This window comes from Leptosomus discolor, chromosome 10 (assembly GCF_034619465.1).
Source record: "Leptosomus discolor isolate bLepDis1 chromosome 10, bLepDis1.hap2, whole genome shotgun sequence".
NCBI classification, from domain to species: Eukaryota; Metazoa; Chordata; class Aves; order Leptosomiformes; family Leptosomidae; genus Leptosomus; species Leptosomus discolor.
The window spans coordinates 10,889,804-10,908,875 of record NC_141400.1 but is presented as its reverse complement, the minus strand read 5'-3'; the positions used below and the strand labels follow the sequence as shown (position 1 = coordinate 10,908,875).

General features: G+C 41.7%; 1 protein-coding gene across 2 annotated transcripts in view; it reads right to left on the bottom strand.

Annotated features, from left to right (window-relative positions):
• Positions 1–19,072, bottom strand: part of NSG2 (neuronal vesicle trafficking associated 2) — a 35,393-nt gene that overhangs the window by 3,112 nt on the left and 13,209 nt on the right. The window contains exon 2 of one of the 2 annotated variants that reach the window (XM_086471021.1): positions 18,644–18,763. In XM_086471021.1, the coding sequence (XP_086327147.1) occupies positions 18,644–18,763 (120 nt within the window). The remainder of the gene's footprint in view (positions 1–18,643; positions 18,764–19,072) is intronic. The other variant, XM_086471023.1, reaches the window with a different exon arrangement.

The following is a 19,072-nucleotide window of genomic DNA, read 5'->3' as shown; positions in this document are numbered from 1 at the left end:
TTGCTCTGGCTCACTGGGACTGAGCACCAGCAGCAAACGTTTTGCAAGACGTTTGCCTGGATGGGGAAGGGGCTGCAATGTTCCTGCGCTCAGTAAGCCTGTTAAAGCTCACGCCAAGGAAGTTCCTACAGCAAAATTTTGAGGTCAGGCATGGGTTTACAGGAGGGATAGTGACCAATGAGGCTTTTTCCTACCCACAACCTCAATCTGTTTGCTTCAGATCCCACTTTCTCATCACGGCACCAGAAGCCGAGCTCAGGGCTGCAGATTTTCCCTAGTCACATCAAAAGCTTTCCACTGAGAGAACCACAATGGTAGGACACGGCAGGGACTGTGTGCCTGACCCTGGCTGCAGGCACGCTACCACCAGACCACACATGTGCTCATCCTCCAAAACATGCCCACATGCCAATATCAGAGCTGCACCTACCTGTACTAAAGGCAATCATTATCTTTCACTGCCCTAGCAAGGAAAAGCCACAATTTTTTCAGCTCCATCTAGTCATTCAGGGTTCATCCACCCTTTTGTTGTTACAGCTATGTCACAATCCTCTTTATTTTCTTGTATGGGTGTTCAAGGAAATTGAATAGTAGGTACAGGCAGAAGTTGTTCCTTAACTAATGTATGGGAGACTGATGGGTGATGGTAGAAAGTAGGGAAATACAGAGATAATTCCTACAGTATGCTGGACAGGCTTGTCAGGAACAGCAGCTATTACAGAGCAAGCTGGCCACATCTCAGGATTCATCAATATAATACTATTAGTATCACAATAATATTGTGTAATATTAGTAATATTATATCAATAAAGGTATACTAATTGCTTAATATTGGTTCATACTTAATTTTGCTCTAATTCTCTCCTTTGTTCATCATAGCAGCTGTAATTCTGAGAACCTGTATGATACACAATCCCGGCACAGACTCAAAGGGGCCACTGTAATTGTTTGCAGTGCAGGAAAAGACTCCTCGCCCTCACCAGTCCCACAGAAAGATGCACTGCCTGGTGACAGCACATTGGAACTATTACTCAGAGAAGCTAAAGCAGCCCTAGCAATGCCACCTGCAATGGTGGAAGATCCAGAGCTACAATTTTGGTGGCTGTCTTAAGAGAAAAAGAAAGAATGAAGGTAAATCTGCATGCATGGTGTTAAATCTGACCCAACACATCCAGTTCAAATCTCAGGAAAGAGAGAGGAGTGGAGACTATATCTAGCAGGAGAGATTCACAAGTTCATTGTTAAGTCAGAATATTTTAGAATAAAGTGTAAAAAGGTAAGAAGACTGGGGCTAACAGGCTTTTCCAATGATGAACAGGTCACTGAAGCCCCAACCCGCCTTTTAGAATAACTGCTCATATTAACCTCCTCCTTGGGGCCTAATCTTCTGCAAAATGGGTCAATTAAGCAAAAGGCAGCTGCAGAGGGAGAAGCATTTACTGCTGGATCTCATAAGAGAACATGTGTAAGAGAGTCCTGGTGGGCTGAAAAGGTAGCTCATAAAAAAGCAGTACAGCTGTATGCATTGCACTAGTCTGACCAGGAACGTATGGGCTCCACCTCCTCTCCATCAAAGCCCACTTGCCTACAAGTTTGAACAGAAACATTTCAGAGCAGCTTTATGGTAGCCCATGGGTTCGCAACCTAGGAAAGCCATATCCCTTTTCACAGTGGTGAAGAGAAAGAAGTCTCAGTTGGATTCAAGGGAGTTGGGAATGGAATTTGCCATGATTTCTGCCCCCTCAAAGAAGTTATATTATACCTGAAAAAATGAAGGAAAAAAAAAAAAAGTCACTTTGAAAATGTACAGTCAAAAGGAGAGACTTCCTGGATTAAGTATGGCAACACTCTCTACTTTTTCCAACAGGAAACCGGGGGAAAAAAGACCCTTCTTCAAAAAGACCCATCACAACCCAGCTCTGGCAGGTCAATGTGGAAGAGCATTTTCCCCCTGTAGAACACATGTTCATCAACTCTTCCCCATTTAAAAGGGGAGTGTCTCAGACCTGGGAGTTCCCCCAATAACAATTTCTGTAGTAATACAAAAATAACAATGACACAAGTCCCCTTTGAGGTTGGTTTGAAGACACTAAAGCAAGATATGCATCTTGCTCTGTCAAAGCCAATGCTTAAAGGGCAGCCCTGGCTAGAAATTCAGAAAATAAGAAACGCTCATCTCTCCAGTTTGGTTGCTCTGCCCTAAATACAATGTACAATGAAAAAAGAAATCTTGCTTGGGTTAAACTGATGGAACAAACTTGTGCTCAGGGCAAAGGAAGGGACAAAGTGCAATGAAATTACACTGAATGCCACCTGGGAATGCATAGAGCATATCTCTGAGAAAAATGCCTCTTGTTCCTGAGAAATAAGAAGCTGCTCATCCTCTAGCTTTCTTTAGTAAATACAACCTTCATCATCAGGACTAGGCAGAGCTGCACATCAGCAGGACTCATACACCCGGTGCTACAATTCCTCCTGCCCTAACGTCTACCTGGTTCATTTCTCCCCCTCTGCATCAGTGTTTCCTCCATCCCAGAGGGCTCCATCAGGGCTGACTGCACCCAGAAAAGAGGTTGTGGAAGTGGAATATCCCTGAACTGTCAGATCTCCCCCTCACCCGGAATGACTCTGTGTCTGCCTTCCCCAAGAATTGCCACCAAAGTTGCTTTGAAGGCTTCTCACTCTGAGCCAGTTAAAATGGCCAAGTTCTTCCTTTAGCCTTCAGAATAAGAAAGAACTGAGCTGTCTGGAGCGAGAATGTATGTCCTTTCTTTTGTTAAATCCCACGTACACGCACAGCCTATGGAAATGACCACTAGTAATGAGATTTGACTGGATCCTTTCCTCTTGTCTGCCCACTGGGCCCCTAAAAATAATAAATTCCCCTCTGCTTTGCTGCTCTGCTCTGGCAAAGTGCTGACACCCAATTCATTACCTCCCAGGAGCAGGTCCCTCTGCTGAGCCCTCCAGCCCCCTCTCTGGGGTGCAACTGAGTCCATTCTCACCTCCCTCCTGTCGTGTCATGCACTTGCAAAATTACAGTGTGACACAATATTACACACGATGACACATAGCGTAAAATCGCTCTGGGATGAAATGTCATGGAAGATGCTAAAACCCAGAGGAAAGGGAAGAAAAAGACACCCCTGGACATTTTGCCACACCAGAGCTAAGATCCGCCTCTCTAGCTATTCCAGAGCATACAAAGCTTCATTAACATTCAAATACCAAAGAATCACAGAGCTGCAATACCTAATAAACCTCCACTTTTTTTTATGATTAACATGAACCTTGGCAGTCTCTAAGCAATATAAACACTCACAGAGGGGAAATAAAAATTAGTGAGCAGATAAAACCTAGAAGTGCTGCAGGCATGAATCTATCACATGTGACTGCTTGAGTGGGTAAAAGAAGGGGAGGACTTGCCTGCCCTTTCCCCAAAGTCTTATATGATTCCCAAAGGTTCCTTTAAGAGGGGAGTGTCTGCTGGAATGGAGAAGAGAGAACATCGTTACCACACCAAAAAACTCCCCACCCTCCATGAAACATGGAAAGAGGCCCTTAACATCTGTGAAAGATGTCAGCCTCCCATCAACAACAGCACACTTGGCATGGTTCCTTCCCACCTTTCCCATAGATGAAGTATGTGTTGCATTCTCACAACAGGACGGATAAAAAAAAAAAGATATATCCTCATCCAGCAACAGACATAAGCTGCCACTAGGTTTTTCTCCAGTGAGACGATATCTAATTGCAATGGTGTTCCAGTTAACCTGGCTTTTATGCTGTCCACTGAAGTATCCTTCCTACTCTCTTTGATTTCAACAGCTGCCCATGATTTTGTTTTTTCATCAAAATTCCCTTTTTCCCTCTCTAGCTACAATAAAAAGCCTTATTTAAAAGCAAACCAGAGAACAATGCCACATCCAATCAGCAGGGCATTCTTTTAATAGCCTTTTCCATTGCAAGGTTTCTACATTTTTATTCCTCACTGTTTTCCTTGGCAAAATTTTTCTGATTTGTGCCCTAAGTTTTCAGAGAGGGTGTGCACCCTTCACTCCCCATGGAAGTCAACAAAAGCAGGGAGCTGCTGGTCCCTCCAAAAATCGAGCCTTAGGGGCTTTGACAGCAATACTGACAATCCACTGAGCCCGTACACCAGCATTGGTACTGGTACCGACTGCCACACAAACCAGGGAGGTATTTCCATGCCTTAGAGTTCGGGGAAACCTGAATTCTCTGGAAATACCTGAGAGGAAAAAGGCAGCAGAGAAAGGTGGATCCTGAACTGAGGCTGATGGGAATATTCCTGCACAGAGCAGATATTCATAAGGAAGGATTTTCAGGCAGTGTAGATGGGGGAAGGGTCTGTCAGCAGATGGCAGTTCCCCTCAAATTTATGCACTGTTTGAACTGAGTTGACAAATATTTTTTCTCCCACTGGGAACTGGATGCAGACGGCCTCTCTATTAGTATTCAGCATCCAACCTGTGCTGGTGAGTTGTGGGCGGTGTGGTTTTAGTCCCACTTAAGCCACATATTACTTGCCTTAGCAGCTGGAGGAACATAACTTATAATCACGGCCCTGGTGTCAGGGCTTGTCATTCCACCTTTATGTTTTGTTTACAGACTCTGCTGATGGTGTCACACACTGTGAGGATTCAGCATAAAAATGTTAAAAAAAAAGAAATTGATATGGAGAGAAAATAATGTGGACATTCAAGTACAAGCCACCTCACAGTGAAACACAGAAAATGACATCCTACAAAATCGTGGAGCAATACCTTTTGAAGAAGTGAAATGTTATTTTTCTAACCTAAACGACAATTAATCTATGGAATTAATCACAATTAATCTAACAAATTTACTCTGTACAATATGGTTGGCAGAAGGAGCTCAGTAAGATTCCAAAAAGATGAGACATTCATATGGAGAGCCTCCACATGGCTTGGAGTAGCGCTTAATAAAACAAAAGGCACAGCCCCTTCTTCCCCAACCAAGTTCTCATAGTTGATGGCACAAACCAGTCAGTAGACCCAGACCCACAAAGGCAGTCAGATGTCTAAATCTCCTTTAGTTTCCTACAGGACACTAGAATCAGTAGGCACCTCCTGTAGGCTCAGCTGTCTTCAGAGGGGTAAGAAATTGTCCATTCTGGATTTTCACACATTGCTCTGATACATCTACCTCCGGGCCATTAAAATGGGTTTCCAGATGAGATGGTCAGCTAGTCTGGTTGAGCACTGCAATCCTTGTGCTCCACTACCGAAACCACGTGCTCAAACCCATCACTGCTCATACGCAGGCAGCAGCCTTATCATCTGCTGTCTAAAACTCATTTAGCAAAATCACCGTGCTGTCATTTCTTTGGGGGGAAAAGGCTGCATTCGGTCCAGCTTTGGAGGAACTCGGCAAGTACCACCTGCTGTTTGTGGATCAGGTGTAAGCCCCGGGTGCCCAGGCATTTGAAACCACCCTCCATGTGCCACCTAAGTGGAGTAATTCTCAGGATGCAAACAGATGATGTGATCTCTATCAATCTGTCTGAAGAAAACAGCACAGAATATCTCTTCCGTGCTCACGCAACTCTTGTGAGAGGCAAGCAAGCAGGGGTTTTCATCAGCGTGGGTGGCACTTCTTAGATATCAGGCATGATTTTTTCTCCAAACCTGGCAAATAAATGTTTGACTCTGGACACCTTTCCCACTGCTTGGAGCATGCAATATATATGCTTATACATGCTCAAAATAGGACTACAGCCAAGAAGATGCCACAACCAGGAAAAGCATTGCTATCTATAGGAAAACCAGCAAGACAAACAGCACCCAGAGAAGAGTTACTACTCTCAGAGTGTACAGGTGTGTGTTACTGTGAAGGAGATCAGTTTAATTCTCAGGTAAAGATCATTTACCATGGAAAAAAATCCCTACAAAATTCTGCACAGTCTTCCTAGTCTTAGCAGCTGTAATGTGAATAAGGGACCTCAGAAGCCAGATGTCTCTGTCCATTCTTGCACTGCAGTCTCACCCTCTTCACATTCAGGTTTATCAGGAAAGGATGCCACTGCCAATGCCATGTTGGGTTCTGCAAGATATCTTCAATGTTGCTGGGTATTGGGAAATTTTGTGACCTTTAATAGACAATTCAGTTGAAGAAATTATCTTGTTTCTAATTTTCTCTTTGTGGAAGAAGAAAGACTCTGAATGAGGCAAAATTTGTTATAAACAAAATTGGCAGAAATTCTTCCAAGGTTATTTTCACAGAAGGGCATAAGAGCTATGCTTGGATAGGCAACATACTCTTTCCATAGTTTATGGCAATGCCATTACACCTGGAAACCCATCAATCCATTGACAACCTAGATAACTTGCGTGCAAGAAAAAAAAAAATCACAAACTCATCAATCCAATTGCCACAGAGCCAGTCTCAGAGGTCCTGCTGCTCCGTAGAAAGGTTTCAGCTGGAAGGGCATCTCAGTATACATTCAACACTCATGATCTCATTATAAAGATTTCTGCTTCACAGGGAAAAATTTGAGAGTGTAATTTTTTCCCCTTCATCCCATAACTTCTTCCAACTGATAGTTAGATGCAAGATTGACAACACTGGATCTCAACATGGAAGCTACAGCTAAAGTGAAAGACTTAGGAGCATTTCCCAGCTCCTGGATCCAGCTATCTATCCTGGCTGCCTCCCACCTATATGCCAGGATGAAATTCAAGTGTCAACCACTCCATCATTTGAATCCAGGATGCTATTGTAAGAAAACTCAGGCATGTAAGCAGGGAGGGAGACACAGGCTGACAGGACACTCAGATGGATCGACCAGGGGGATAAGGAGTCTGAAATACACCCCAAGAAGAGCTGCTCCACTGTTTCGATTCAGCCAAAGAAATGGTGTGGTGCATTGCCCAGCATGCTGTTATACGGCCGGATCCATTCTGCAGGTAAAAATGATTTGGCTGCACTTGTTAAAAAAGGATGTTTCACTTCCAATTGTTAAAAATCTTTTTTGTAATAAGTTGCTGATTTTGCTGATTTTATGGCAACAGCTTACCCTCTGAAATTTTGAAAGGCTAACAGAAAAAAAAAGCAACACAATTGAGTCTTCATATTTGCTTAGTACTGTTCAAGAAGATGTAGGATTTGTCCTTTATTATTATAGCACAGCTTTATTCCAGATGGTGTCCAGATTCTCAAGTAGCATCTCTTAAGAGGTGCTTTGTAAGAGGGAAATGTCCTTAGTCATGTATCTAAATCTTCAGAGCTACAGGAAAATACTCCTTAGTGCTGCATGGCTTCTTACATGAAGCTTAAGTGTTTGAGGGTTTTTTGGTCCTTTACCTTAGAATTCAGAACCATAAACCAATTTGGCTCCAATTCTAAGAACACTGAACACCGGCCATAAGGATGGTATAATCTTGGGGTCCAAAACATCTCACATCTGCTCCAGTATTTCACGGGTTCCTTTCAGCCTGCACAGCCTAGCAATCAAAGTCCGAAAGACTCACAGCGTAAAGAAAAGAGAGGGTCATTTCTCCAACTACCCTAAAGCCTCAAAGGTATCCACTTGAAACAGCACTAGCTGCCTCTGAGCCAGTTTGCTATCCCAGCCATGTCCCAGTTGGCTCTACCTATCTCTGCATACACCACCTTACCATGACTACACAGGTGAACCTCTCCAAGTTCGCAAATCTTAAAAAGAAATGTCTGTCTTCTGAGATGACTACATACCCACCAGCAATTCCTGTGCTCTGTGCCTTGTAATACTGTGAGTACAGCACGAGTGTGGAACAAGAACACCATGTTTCTAAGCAATTTGTCAAATAATTAAATTATGCACACAATAACTAGCTGGCTCAATTATATTAGCCAGTCTCCATCATGTAATATAATTTCTAGCGGCTGTTTAGGCACTAATAGCCTCAGATCTTTTTAACTGTGTCTGGTGCCAGCTGCGGTCTGCATGACGTCTTTCTGTGCCAAGTCAAACCCCTTGAATGGAAAATTCATGGCTTGGTTTCCAAGCCCCCATTCCTTATGGAAGTTCTAAAATGCAATTTTCAATAAGGATGCTTCCACCACTGAATATTAGTGAATTTCCACTTAGGTAATTAAAAAGGTCTGTTTGGTTTGCTTTTTCATTTCTGCCTTTTAATGCCATAAAAAAAAAAAAATCTTTCATCAGAACAGGCTGGTATATTGAGATGCTAGAATCATAGAATAGTTGGGTTTGGAAGGGACCCCTAAAGGTCATCTAGTCCAACTCCCCTGCAGTGAGCAAGGACAGTCATAAGTTACAAGTTTTCTTGGTGTTGATGGAGTTGGAAAGTGACTTGGACAGGAACAGCCAGGACAGCACAGGACCAAGGATATTGTTTCTAGGAACATTAAATAAACACACGGCCTTTTTTGGCAGACCATACAGGCGTTTACAGGTCTTTTTCACCTCCTACAAGAAGATTTTCTTCCTTTTTCAACTATCATAAACCTTCCCTCCTTATTTCTGTGACTCTGCTAACTTCAAAAGAAAAGAAGCAAAACCCTAAAATTAAACAAGTGGGTGAGCCAGGAACACTTCTTATAAAGGTGCTTTTCTTCCCAAACCCATGGTCCTAATAACACCTGACATACCATTTCATCAGCTGAGCAATGCTAGGAGAGGCTTCCTTCCAGATCACTAATCTGAGATGTTATTTTCAATTAGCGGGATTGCAGCAGACAGATACCTCATCTGTACAGCTAACCCTTCATCAGTGACGTGCTGCAACTTCCCATTGCATTGTGCAAAGTCTTGGCTGTGACAATTCCTCCAGTCACTTCACGTGGGACATGACAATGGATGCCCCAGCTCATCAAGGGCCCTTTTTAAATGCATTAACAGGAGCACAAGATAAATCAAGTCATCAATAAAATGTCTCCTTGCTTACCCTTTGCCTGCCAAGACTGAACATCTGAAGAGCCTCATACATGCAAAATCAGCCCCTCTCCCCACTTCCCTCCCATTGGATTCGGTGCAGGGAAAGCATTAGGAGCCCTAAGTAAGAATGGGTCCAGGGACCAGCACACAGCAACAGACGGGAAATGGAGGTTGAGCTTTTTGCTCTGCTGCTGGCTTTATTCAACACCTGACACACACCCAGGTCCAGCTGCACAACTTGCTCTCCACTGGTACTCACAGACACTCCAGCAAGATCCACCGAAAGCTGCAAGCAGCTAAGTCCCCAAAAGCGTGGCTTTTCCTGGGCCCATGTGTACAAAACAACCCAAGCACCAATACCATCCCACAGCCAAGGACTAGGCTGGTTCTAGTGAAAAGCTGAGATATGTTTGCTTTATGGAATTACGTTCTTCCACAAGCAGCACAATTTTCAAAGCAACCCTTTCAGGCTTGAGTATCGACGTACTGAGCTATGGCACAAAACAGTATTCCTCCTGGCACGTCTTCTTGTGTATTTGCCTCTCCCACCACTTTCTTATGTTTTGATTTTACATGTGACACTACCATTTTCCTCATTAGCCATCAACAACAGGAGACTGGATTTAAAAATTTAAGTTCTTTATATGCCAGGGCACAAGATAACATTCCCTTTCCACTCCCCAGTCCCATGGACTTCTTAGACAAAAACGAAATCGAAGGTCAAGCTTGCACAAATTAAAACACCTTTGTTCAGTGCACTCTTGTGGTTAAAAAAAAAAAATCAATCAGAAGTTCGTTCCTTCAAGAAGGTCAACACATTCACATGTATTTCAGCATCTACATCTACCATCACGGGTCAGGAAATAAAGCTAATAACATGGCAGCATTCATGGTCCAGTACACCCATTTCTCTTAAAAAACTTATTCTGATTATGTGGGTGCTTCATACAAGGACAAAGTGAGGACTTGGTAAGCAAAGGGTCCCCTGGGTAACTTAAGAATTAAAAGCCTTTCCTTTTTAAATTAGAAATGTAAAGCTTTATTGCTGCAAATTACTTACAAAAGCTACTCTTTCAAAAACAAACAACAAAAATGAATAATCTAGGTGATTATCATGCCTTCAAAGGCATAAGGCCAGTTCCATTAGCTATGGATCTGACCCAACAGGCTTAATACATCTGCAAGTACTAACAAGAGGGAGCTCAGGTCTGTTTAACATTCAATCAGCAGCTTGTGCTGCATTATAAATAGGGAGAATGAAACATGACATGGAAAAAAAAAAAGTGAGTGAAGCATTTCACTTCCCCGATTATTTTTTTTTTTTTAGCATTCTGTGGTTTGGCTACAAGACTCAAAAGGCACTTCAGGACTGTCAATAAACTTTGCCTTGGCTTCAGTCAGCTGAAAACTCTTTCCTTCTCCATCCCATTCGTTCCCTTTTGCTACATCAGCCAAACTAGCATTAATAATATTTCATTCCACCTCAACTGCTGACAAGAAAATTACCCAACAAATAGGGTTTACTGTGGGGGTGGCAGAGGTATCAGAATGAAACATGGTATTGTATTGTTGAAGACAAAGATGCAGTGTAAGAAATCATTCAGACTAAATGCAAACTGCAATTACATTTCATAATTGGTGGAATGGGTATCTCCCTCCATGCAGTCACTTATGAAAACCTTTTTCAAGCATTTTGTTCCAAAGCAAAGGGTCAGCTGAGCATTCTGCTCTGTAACTCCCTTCTTCCTCCAACTTATCATGGTCTGGAGAACTTAGACTCAGCAGGTCAACCCCACAAATCCTTAGTCATGTGAATATTCTCTATGATTTCCATTTTTAGTCATTTTCTGCATCGAAATTAGCTTTCTTCTTCTCTCCAAAAATCAGTTAAAGGAAAAAAATAACCCTGAACAAATCTCTTCAGCTGATTACTCTGTCAGTGCTCGCGGATGGTAAAACCAAAATGTATTTGAGGTGTATTTTATGACTTTGCAAAAGAGTATGCGTATGTGTTTCTGTAAAAAAGAATATAAACCAAGAATACACTTTAAAGAATGATCCATTTTCTATAAAAGCCATGCCTTTTTTTTTTTCCTTTGCTTTGCTAGGTGGTCCCTAACCCAGTCATATAGAGCTCTCCAGTTAAATCAAAGTACACTTCTCTCGTGTGTGTTTTCAACATGGAAACTCTTCCTGGCTTTACCTTCTTGGGACCTAGCTTGTACCAGAAAACCAGGTATTAGCTGGGAACTCTTACAAAAACCCCAGACATTTACTCAGGCAGGGAAAAGCTTGCAGGTTTTATAGTACCATACCTGGGGATGTGATCAGAAATATCTGTTTTCTGGCAGCTGAGCCACAAATCTACATTCGGTTCACCCTCACAGATCTGAATTGTCACTGATGATCACAAATGGCTCCATCAATCCACCTCCATGCAAGCTGTGAGACCAACTAGGACAGATATGACCTAGCCTCTTCTCTTCCCATTACAGCCAGAGGAAAAGAAGAACGATTTCTGAGCTCAGGCAGAAAGATGATAAGCAACGCTTCTCACTTTCTTTCATACACACAAGTGACAGCCTGAATCCATGCAGGTGCTAGTTTGCATCAGATGTAAGTAGACACAAGGCCAGGCAGGGCTGGGCAGTGGATTTGCGAGAAAGGAGAAACTGCGATGCTCTGCATTGCACTGGAGAGTATTCAGCCTCCAAAGACAAGGCAAAGTGTAAATCCAGAGACAAGACACCCCATCACTGTCTGGAGAAGACTTGGGTGAAGTGAGGGCTACCTGACACTCCTGAAAAAAAAGAACATGCTCACTGCATCTGAGCCCACTAGGAAAGGAGATTGCCTGATGATAGTTGAGAACTCCCAAAGGGAGTGAATAAGCCTCCAAATCAGTCCCTGGAGACTGAAAAAAAACCCTTCACACTGACACCTCTTCAAGCCCCTCTCTGAATGCAAGGCTCAAGAGGAGACCATTACACCATCCCCAATGCTGGTGCCAGTGCAACCAGATGCCTGAATGCTATTGCCACTGCTCCCCTGTGCCTGCCACCTTCCTGATTTTCCTCTGCTTTGTCCCTTATTCTCCTGGATCACACAGATCATCCAAATGCTGTGCAGCCTGGAAACAACATCTCAGCCACACTAGCAATTATCGCCAAAGTGAGAAAAATCTCTGTGTATTACAGCATGCTCCCTCCCTCGAGCACCACTCACATTAGTCAGTGTAATGGGATCTTTCAGCAGCCACTCTGCATCTTCCAGATAACCAATGTGATGTGGCAGTCACCATGGTAACGTTGTTATTGTTAGTATTAAAAAGCAGTAAGGAAAATTCTCGTGCTCACATTCAGAGGAGTCCTTTCTCTCTGAGTTACTTCTGCCCTGTGGTAAATTAACAATTAAAGGAATCTTTACATTTGTTTAGCTATTGAATGGGCACAATGAAAAGCCCCATGCCATTTTTCTGGGATTCATTCCTTTGCAGGTTAGAGGAAGAACTATCAGCATAAAGCAACAGCCTACAGGTGAAAGCAGAACATCCTACAGAGAAGTTCGCAGGAACCATGGCATGGAAGGGGAGTTTGGGAAGGGGGAGCAGAGGGAGCAGAAAGAGAGGAATGCTACATTTGGGGCTGGATGTGTGTGCAGTGGAGCAAGGGAGAGTTGCCACCTACACAGCCGCAATGGTGATGTGCCCTTTAAAACAAGGGCAGGATGGATAGGTAGATAAATGTATGCATTCAGGGAAATGAGGTGTTTCTCAAAGCTATGCTCATGGTGCAGTCATTTGGCCATCCAGATGCCACATTCTCTGCACCTCACTGTACAAGACACCTTGTGCTCACATCTCAGTGGATCTTGCCTACAGAAAGAAAGTGATCAAGACCTGCTCCCCACCTTCGTCCACAAGCATACAAGCCCGGGAATTTCCGTTTCTTCTGAATTAAAATGCCTGTCACATGAGGATCCTTCCACTACAAGATCTAGCTGAATACCCTGGGGATTCGATGGGTCAGATTCTAGTGGTGCAAGCAGAGGAAGCACCTTCTATTTCAGCAAAGCTGTTACCAACAGGAAATCAAGTCCTGGCCCTGGCCCAGAAAAATCTTTCTTCATTAGGAGCCAAGTGTTTCCGATACTGGCTTGGTTTTGATAAGGAGCAATTATTGCATCAATGTCTGTTTTGGAGGGTGTGGCTGGAGACAAACGGAATTTCTTCTAAGTCTTTCACATTAGGTCAGAGGAAAATAATTGTTTCAGTATGAGCATTTCAATAACAGAAATATTTGAATGGGTTCCACTATATTTTAAGAACCTGATGAAAAGTGTGGTGAATAATTGCATCCACTGGTTACTGGATCTGCATGTATCAGAGCAGTTTCAGGGTGGAGGGAGGAGAGGATTGATCTAATAATAAGAAATACATTGTCATTGCATACTCAACAGGAATGGATTACACAGCCAGTGAGTCTGAAAATGGAGCTTGCCAACTTGTAGTAAAAAGAGTGAAGTTCCCAGTCTTCTTCAGTGAAGTAATGATCAATACTTGCAGATGATTTTTTCAGGTAGATAAATTGCTCATAAGAAAACATCTTAAATATCTCAATTTCTCCCCCGTACACCCACTCCCAACTTGCTCTGTTAAAGACAAGTACATAGATTAATTGTTCCAACTCTGAAAGACTGGTAACTTCAACTTTCTTAAGAAAATGATCCATGAAAAGGAAAGAACTGTGAAAGACCTGTGAAGACAGATAACTATGGTAGGTAACTATTACCCAGCTAACAGTCATTAAATCATTGTCTGCCTGAAAAAGCAGTAATGAATAGCTCTACAGCCTTTAGTGATAACAGAGGTCAAACCGGTTGCACATGAATTTACTTGTGTAATAGAGCGAGCAATTTGTGCAAAACCAGTAACTGACAAGCAGTTACGTGTGACAACCTGACGCTCCGTGTTGTAAGCCTTCACTGAAACACCATTCCAGTACTTTTCGGGTGCTATTTGGAGCTAGAAAAATCTGGGCAAACTCAGAGCTAGCACAGGTCTACCTACACTCACTGGGTTTGACTCGATCAAGCAAAAAAAATCCATCAGCAACTATTCTCCAGCTTGTTTCATCTAAGCAGGGTGCTGATGCCTTGAACACAAGCGTCAGCTAAGGGACAGTCAAGAAAGCGGGTAGAAACCCACTCTTCACCTTATAAATGCTTCTGGTTGATTTCTGTGTTATCTGGACTGGCTGGAAGACAGAAGGAGGCACTAGAAATCCTGTCCTCCAGAAGTAAAAAGACTTCATTCAATGGATAATCTGCTTGAAAAGCAAAAGAGCATTTCATCTCATTTCAGTACTGACAGAGAGAAATAAGGACAGAAACTCACGAGAATGATGATATTCACATATAAGAGCTTGCTCTTAAAAGCTGTAACCTGGCAAAAAGAAATAGTAAGACCTACCTCAAATGCAAAGGATTAGATCTGTTGTCCCACAAAGGAACATGACAGAGTCATCGTATTTGCAGACCTTTTCTAATGCACCTTGATGTCATCACTGGATGGCAAAGCATGAGCTACCTTCAAAGCATGCAAAATGGAAGGCAAACACCAGACACCATTCCCCACCAGACTGAGAAACCTTGGTATACATCATTACTGCAAAGTAAGATCATTGCAGTTCAAACACTTCCTAGAGGGACACACTCCAAAGGCATAAACAGTCTGGAGGAGGCAAGGTCTATAAATCACTGCCAGTCAGCTTAGAAAAAATGTTGTCATTGCTTCTCTGTGGAGGAGTAAAACAATAAAAGACATTTCTTTTATGTATGGATGGCTCAACCATTATGTTATTTTAACATCATTTTCTTGTAACCCATCCACACACAACTATTTAAACATTTGTTATAAAGTATGTCTGGGGTGACTCACCCAGCTGAAGAGTAAGCCTAATTGGTCAAACTTCCAGGACACTGTGTGCTGAGCTATAGGGAATCATAATCTCATCTATTAGGAGATGTGACAAGTTGCAGAAGCTATCTAAAATTCCTGGAAGAGGTAGTGTGAAATAAGAACCGTTGCCTAGGGACAGTCTCTTCTTTACGATAATTAAAGAGCTCAGATCTGTGCTATTCTGGATGGATGAAAAATATGCATGCATAAGCTTAAATTCTGGCTTTGGCTTGCTCATCCGAGAAAGTTGTCTAATAATTCATTAGCCTCTTCAATAAAAGATACCCAAAAGGCAGAATAAAGGGCATCTGTGGATTTGACTGCCATGTTCATACGGTCCCAAAATTTCCCCCAGAGATCCTGTTCTTCTGTATAATGCAGCTACATGACTCACAAAAAAACCCCAAGAACTTAGGAAGAGTTCCTTCTTCCCTGAGAACATTCCCATAGCAAATGACCAGAAGTAGAGAGGAAAGAAAAGCACTTCACAGGCTGAAACAGAAATGTTAAAAAAACCCTCCAGAGAGGTTATTAGTGGGTGGGGAGCACAGTCATAAACATAGACTCCAGCAGTATTTTTCCACACACACTCATTAATGACACTCACTTCGCCATATTTCTGTTTGAATTGATGATAATTCTACCATTTGGGTGAAAAATTAAATACGAGACATCTCACTTTGTATTCTCCAGTAGCGGATAGGAAAGGACCTTTTGCTGTTTCCTCACATCCTCTTACTGTCCTGTCTCTTTCCCCAACATACAGTTACCACGTTCTGAGATGTACTGCTCCTGACACATCGATTTGTAGAGCTGTAGCAGCAAAATGGCTCCCTAAGAAAACCCTTGTATTCAAGCATCACTGTGGACTCACACTACTTGTACATGCATTACCCATATGGCTCTCACATATTTGGAGTGAACTAAACCAATGAACCATATACACTTGGATGGACTATTGGCCTTTCCTTCCATCATTTCTCCTGCAGAAATCAATGGGATGATTTACTTGCTTCTGCCAGTGTGTAGCTACCAACAGCCTGGCTCAAGTACAGATGAATACTTTCATTTTAATCAGCATGTTAGCAAGAAGTTGTGAATGATATTTCCAACTCACCACAACTGGAAGGCTATACAAAGCAGCCAGCCAGCAAAAGAAAATATGATGATCTCATTTATATTCTCTTTTTTTAAGCTTTTAAAAGTGTAGCCAAACTGAGATAATAAAAGTTAAGTATTTACTACGATTTCCTCTTACAAAATACAAATGTAAAGTGATTTCATCAGTACCAGATAATAGGCCTGCTTATAACCAGAGGGCAATAATTTTAATAACTTTGCTAAAAATATGCACTGGTATAAAAATGTGGTGCAATAAAAAAGAAGTACAAAAGGTAATGAAATATTACCTATTATCTCAGCTCATTTTTGTCAGGAAATAATACTACAAACCTAATACGTTACATGGAAGCCTTACGAAAAGCAGGCAGGGAGAGGCTTATAGTCTTATCCAGTATTAGACGAGAGGCTGAAGTGATTAATAAGTTGACATTGAAGAGCAGAGAATGGAAATCATATGGACTTTAGGGAAAGGAAACAGCTTAAAAATGAAACTGTCATGCTGCCAGGCTGCACAGAGAGGCACAGCTCCCACAGCCACCCGCACCGTGCAGCAAGCGGGAGGGCAGCTCAAACCTTTGCCAGCGCTGGGCACACAGCTGGAGCCTTCGGCTCCCCCACGCCTGCTGCCGTGCAGCCCTCGTGCACACACGGGTGAGAGCAATGGGAGAACCACGGTGAAAATAGGAAGGGGAGAGGAAAAAATACATTGAAAGGAGGGGTTTGAATGCAGCAGCAAGTTGGGTGTGTGAAGAATGGGAAAAATAAGGTAATCTATAGAAGGAGTAGATGACATGAGATTTATCCATAGCAGTGGATGAGCTATACATCTAATTTGGGGGCCTCCAGCATACACAGCGTGTAAGGATGAGATGTTCTTGATTGTTTTTTAAATAACAAGGCCAGATCTTTTGATGGGATTAAAATTTGGTTTTACACTGACCTGAACACTGTTCAGGGCTGCAGGATTAAGTTTTAAACACCCAGTGAAGCAGCATTACAACATCAACAATGCCATTTATTGCAGATAACAGGCCCAAGACATCATTCCAGGAGACTCTACATTTACTGTTGTTTCTCAGGCACATTGCATCTGGTTCTGAATTGCACATTGTTCACACTGGAAAATATCTGCTGTGGCTTCCAAGACTGGGGATTTAACTGTGGCTAATTCTCTGTTTAGTTTACTAGTGGTATCAATGGAGAGTCACTATTGGTGGTAAATAGGTACTACGCACGCAATAAGATCAGTGGAGAATTCAGTCAAAATCAACAGCATGTAAGCCCTTTTACTTACGTAAATTACCTAAGTAATTTAGATCAAAACATGTGATGTCCACCAAAAAAACCCTCCAAGAAGCTATAAACATTTATTAACAGACCTCTTAAGAATAAATTATAGCTTTAAATATCCTGGATGAAAGCAACAGAATTGTCCTGTCCATGAAATATATGTTAGTGACTTTCTGGAAAAAAAAGAAACAGTGCCATTCTGTAGTGCTGCAGAAGAGAGGAGCTAATCATTTCTCCTTTCAATGAGTTGAACATGCCGTATCTTGAAGTCTACCTAGGATGAATGGTAACCATTTTTCCTGGATCACACCCCAATTTTAAAAGTGATAGTTTTCTTCTAAATGACTAGAAAATAATTATAATAAACTTCTTTATTTCTTACAAAACTAAGAACAACTGGGCCAAATGAAAGACTACTCAGTTCCTTGACTTGATTCCTGTTAATTATTGAGGATAGTACCCTTTCACAAAAATTTAAAAGCCCAGTTCTAGCTTTTCAAGGAGCAGGACTATAGCTAGGCACCGCCTACTCCCTATGTTTTCTACTCAAATGACTGATACTTCCTCTGACTTTGGAAATGTGAAATCAGAACTCAAATTTTATCACTCCCATGCTCCACGGTTTAGGAAAAGTGCTGTATCTTCTCAATGAAAAAGGAGAAAATACTAGCAGCTACATGCTTGGAATTTAATTTTAGGAGGAACTGAACCATTCTAATATGCTGCAGTCAACAGGAACCGAGGGCACTCAATAATTCATGAGTTTCTTTCCATGTTTCAGTAGAGCCTGTTGAAAATTTCTCAAGGAAACATTTTTCATCAGAAAATTCCAATTCCTGTGAACCAAAACTGCTTATAGGACAGGATATGCTTGGATCCTTGTCTAATATATCTTTTTTTAAATTCAGTTTGAAATGGTTTTTAATCTATAATAATAAAATATTTCAAATATGAAAAGAGTTGTTTGACTACAAGACAAAAGAATTTTAAAAGGCAAAGCAAAGTGTTTCAATCAATATTCACTGTGATTTTTTAAATTATTTTTAAAAACAAATGTTTGAGAAGAAAAAAGATTCAAACTTGGTTTACTTTCAGTTTGGGTCGGAAAATATTTCCATAACTTTTCCTGGGAGAAGGAAAACTTTTCCTACTTTAGATCTAGTTATGAAGATATTTTCATGCCTGTCCTAAAAAAAAAAAAAAAAAGGTTTACACCCATGCAGGTAAACCTCTCTTTGACCCTAGTGATGAGTGGAGTGCTAAATCTGTTATGTCTTTACTGTCACTTTGATTCAGTTATTTTAAAACGAATGGCAGTTGCATCAAAAGGCTGCAGAACAACCATTTCTTACCTTTAGTCTTTCTGTTACACCATCAGTGAAACTGACTGTGAATTCAGCAATTTTGGGCACTCTGAGTTTTCCTTTGTTCTTCTGGTCAGGCTGATATTCTGTTCTTGTTTTCACAATTACCTGAAAAATATCAACACTTTTAAGGTTTCTGCACACAGCATACTTTTTGTTTTGTTATCTAAGCTTTTCTATATAAACCATCCCCTGGACCTACACAAGTATCTTAGAACCATAAATTAACAGATTCATCATACCCCAGGAACTAAGAGAAACAGGTAAATAGTCAGGCAGATACACAGACCTAGGACAGTGAGCTTATCACGAGTCTTAAAACAGCAGACAGCAAAATGTTTGACACCCACTTTTGTTTAGGACTAGGCATATAATTTTTATATCGTATTCAACAGGCAGAACACGTAGACTAACAGC